General features: G+C 51.5%; 1 protein-coding gene across 1 annotated transcript; it reads right to left on the bottom strand.

Moving 5' to 3' along the window:
- Nucleotides 1-1,182: 1,182 nt before the first annotated feature.
- LOC137504647 (salivary glue protein Sgs-3-like) lies at nt 1,183-1,827 on the bottom strand. Its single transcript, XM_068233229.1, has one exon. It carries the CDS (start codon nt 1,825-1,827, stop codon nt 1,183-1,185), a length of 645 nt encoding a protein of 214 aa, XP_068089330.1.
- Nucleotides 1,828-2,954: the final 1,127 nt, after the last annotated feature.

Below are 2,954 nucleotides of genomic sequence, written 5' to 3'. Positions count from 1 at the left end.
CGTGGATGGAGGTTTGATGGAGCATGGCTGGTTATGTGGTGGGAGCTTACCTTTAGATGTGGGGGCATGACTGGTGGTTTGATGGAACATGGCTGGAGATATGGTTGTGGTGAGCATATAAAGGCTTCGCGGGGCATGGCTGGAGATGTGGTGGAGCCTGGCTTTAAATGTGTTAATAGAGTGGCTGAAGGTTTGATGAGGCATGGCTGGACATGTAGTGGGGGTGTGGCTGAAGGTTTGATGAGGCATGGCTGGACATGTAGTGGGGGTGTGGCTGAAGGTTTGATGAGGCATGGCTGGACATGTAGTGGGGGTGTGGCTGAAGGTTTGATGAGGCATGGATGAACATGTGGTGGGGATGTGACTGGAGGTTTGATGAGACGAGGCTGTAGATGTGGTGGGGTTGTGGGTGGAGGTTTGATGGGGCATGACTAGAAATGTAATGGGAGCATGGCTAGAGATATGGGAGCGTGGCTGGAGGTTTGATGAGGCATGGCTGGAGATGTGGTGGGTGAGTGGCAAGAGGTATGATGAGGCATGGCTGGAGATGTGGTGGGGGAATGGCTAGAGGATTGTAGGGGCATGGCTGGAGATGTGGAGTGGGGAGCAGCTGGTGGTTTGATGAGTCATGGCTGGAGATGTGGTGGGGGCATAGATGGAGGTTTAATGGGTCATGACTGGCGTTGTGCTGGGGGCGTGGCTGGAGGTTTGATGAGGCATGGCTGGAGATGTGGTGTGGGTGTGACTTGAGGTATGATGAGGCATGGCTGGACATGTGGTGGGGTGTGGCTGGAGGTTTGATGAGGCATGGCTGGAGATGTGGTGGGGGCGTGGCTTGAGGTTTGATGAGGCATGGCTGGAGATGTGGTGTGGGTGTGACTTGAGGTATGATGAGGCATGGCTGGATATGTGGTGGGGTGTGGCTGGAGGTTTGATGAGGCATGGCTAGAGATGTGGTGGGGGCGTGGCTTGAGGTTTGATGAGGCATGGCTGGAAATGTGGTGGGGATGTGGCTGGAGGTTTGATGAGGCATGGCTGGAGATGTGGTGGGGATGTGGCTGGAGGTTTGATGAGGCATGGCTGGAGATGTGGTGGAGGCGTGACTTGAGGTATTATGAGGCATGGTGGGGCTGTGGCTGGAGGTTTGATGAGGCATGGCTGGAGATGTGGTGGGGGTGTGGCTTAAGGTTTGATGAGGCATGGCTGGAGATGTGGTGGGGATGTGGCTGGAGGTTTGATGAGACATGGCTGGAGATGTGGTGGGTGTGTGGCTGGAGGTTTGATGAGGCATGGCTGGAGATGTGGTGGGGGTGTGACTTGAGGTATTATGAGGCATGTCTGGAGATGTGGTGGGGTGTGGCTGGAGGTTTGATGAGGCATGGCTGGAGATGTGGTGGGGGCGTGGCTGGAAGTTTGATGAGGCATGGCTAGAGATGTGGTGGGGGTGTGGCTTAAGGTTTGATGAGGCATGGCTAGAGATGTGATGGGGGCGTGGCTTGAGGTTTGATGAGGCATGGCTGGAGATGTTGTGGGGATGTGGCTGGAGGTTTGATGAGGCACGGCTGGAGATGTGGTGGGGGCGTGGATGGAGGTTTGATGAGGCATGGCTGGAGATGTGGTGGGGGCATGGCTGGAGGTTTGATGAGGCATGGCTGGCGATGTGGTGGGGGCATGGCTGGAGGTTTGATGAGGCATGGCTGGAGATGTGGTGGGGATGTGGCTGGAGGTTTGATGAGGCATGGCTAGAGATGTGGTGGTGGTGTGGCTTGAGGTTTGATGAGGCATGGCTGGAGATTTGGGGGCATGGCTGGAGGTTTGATGTGACATGGCTGGAGATGTGGTGGCAGAGTCTGAACTTTGCACATTTTCCAGGCCTGGATGTGAAAATGTATGCAATAAAAGCTCTAGTGTGAACTTTTCCTTAGGGTTGGTTTACACAATGAAAAGGTGGCCAGTCCTCTCCTGTTAGTTATTGACAGTTGGCACCAGTTTTGTATGTGTCTCTATGGATGTGTTCACACATAAATCTGTACATTTACAGTCCAGTCGCTTCCTGTCAGTTTTGTATCAGTTTTGTGTGTGTTTCTGTGGGTGTGTTCACACATACAAGTTGTACAATTTTGGTCCAGTCAAGCAGTGGTGCTCAGCAGAGCTCGAATATTCGAGTAGCTCGAATATTGGAGCTCTTTTCCAGCTATTCGAGCTCGGTATTCGAGCTCCGAATAGCTGTAGCTATTCGAATGGGCTATTCGCGTACACTCGAATAGCCCATTCACTATTCGAGCTATTCGAGCAAACGGCGCTATTCGAGCTCGGTACCGAGCTCGAATAGCTACATAGCCCAGATTGATGTCCTTAGAGCCAATCAGAGGGCTCCCAGGCCCTCTGACGGCAGCCAATCACAGAGGGGGACCCTGGCCAGCCCCTACCCTATAAATAGCGGCCGCCATGTTACGTTTCTCCGTCCTTGCCTGAGACTTGCATAGAGAGAGAGTTGCTCCTTTGTGCTTTGGCTTAGCAAGAGCTTTATTGTGGTCATTTACCTAGCGTTTTTGCTCACATACACCTCCTATACACACCTATATTGTTGTTAGTTAGTTAGACATTGTATTTTAGTTAGTAGCTTTTGTGTTACATAGAGACAGGCCAGCTGCTGCAGGCTTACAGCTTTAGGCCTCAGGGCCTGCCTGTGTGGGCAGCTGTCCTCCTGTCCTCTGTTTATTTCTCTCTATTCTATACCAGTATTTCTGCTGTCCTTTACTACTGATTGTATTAGTATTGTAGTTATATACTGTAACTGTACTAGGACACTCACTGTCACTGTTCATAGGCTACTAGCTGCTCCTGCGTGTGTGCACTCACTGTCTGTGTACACACTACACACACTCTATTTCCAAGTTCTGATAACTGATTGATTATTGTAATTGAATATTGTAATTAGTTAGTTGTACTCA

This window comes from Hyperolius riggenbachi, chromosome 4 (assembly GCF_040937935.1).
Source record: "Hyperolius riggenbachi isolate aHypRig1 chromosome 4, aHypRig1.pri, whole genome shotgun sequence".
NCBI lineage: Eukaryota > Metazoa > Chordata > Amphibia > Anura > Hyperoliidae > Hyperolius > Hyperolius riggenbachi.
Note: the sequence above shows the minus strand (reverse complement) of the source record. Positions and strands in the feature narration are given on the sequence as shown.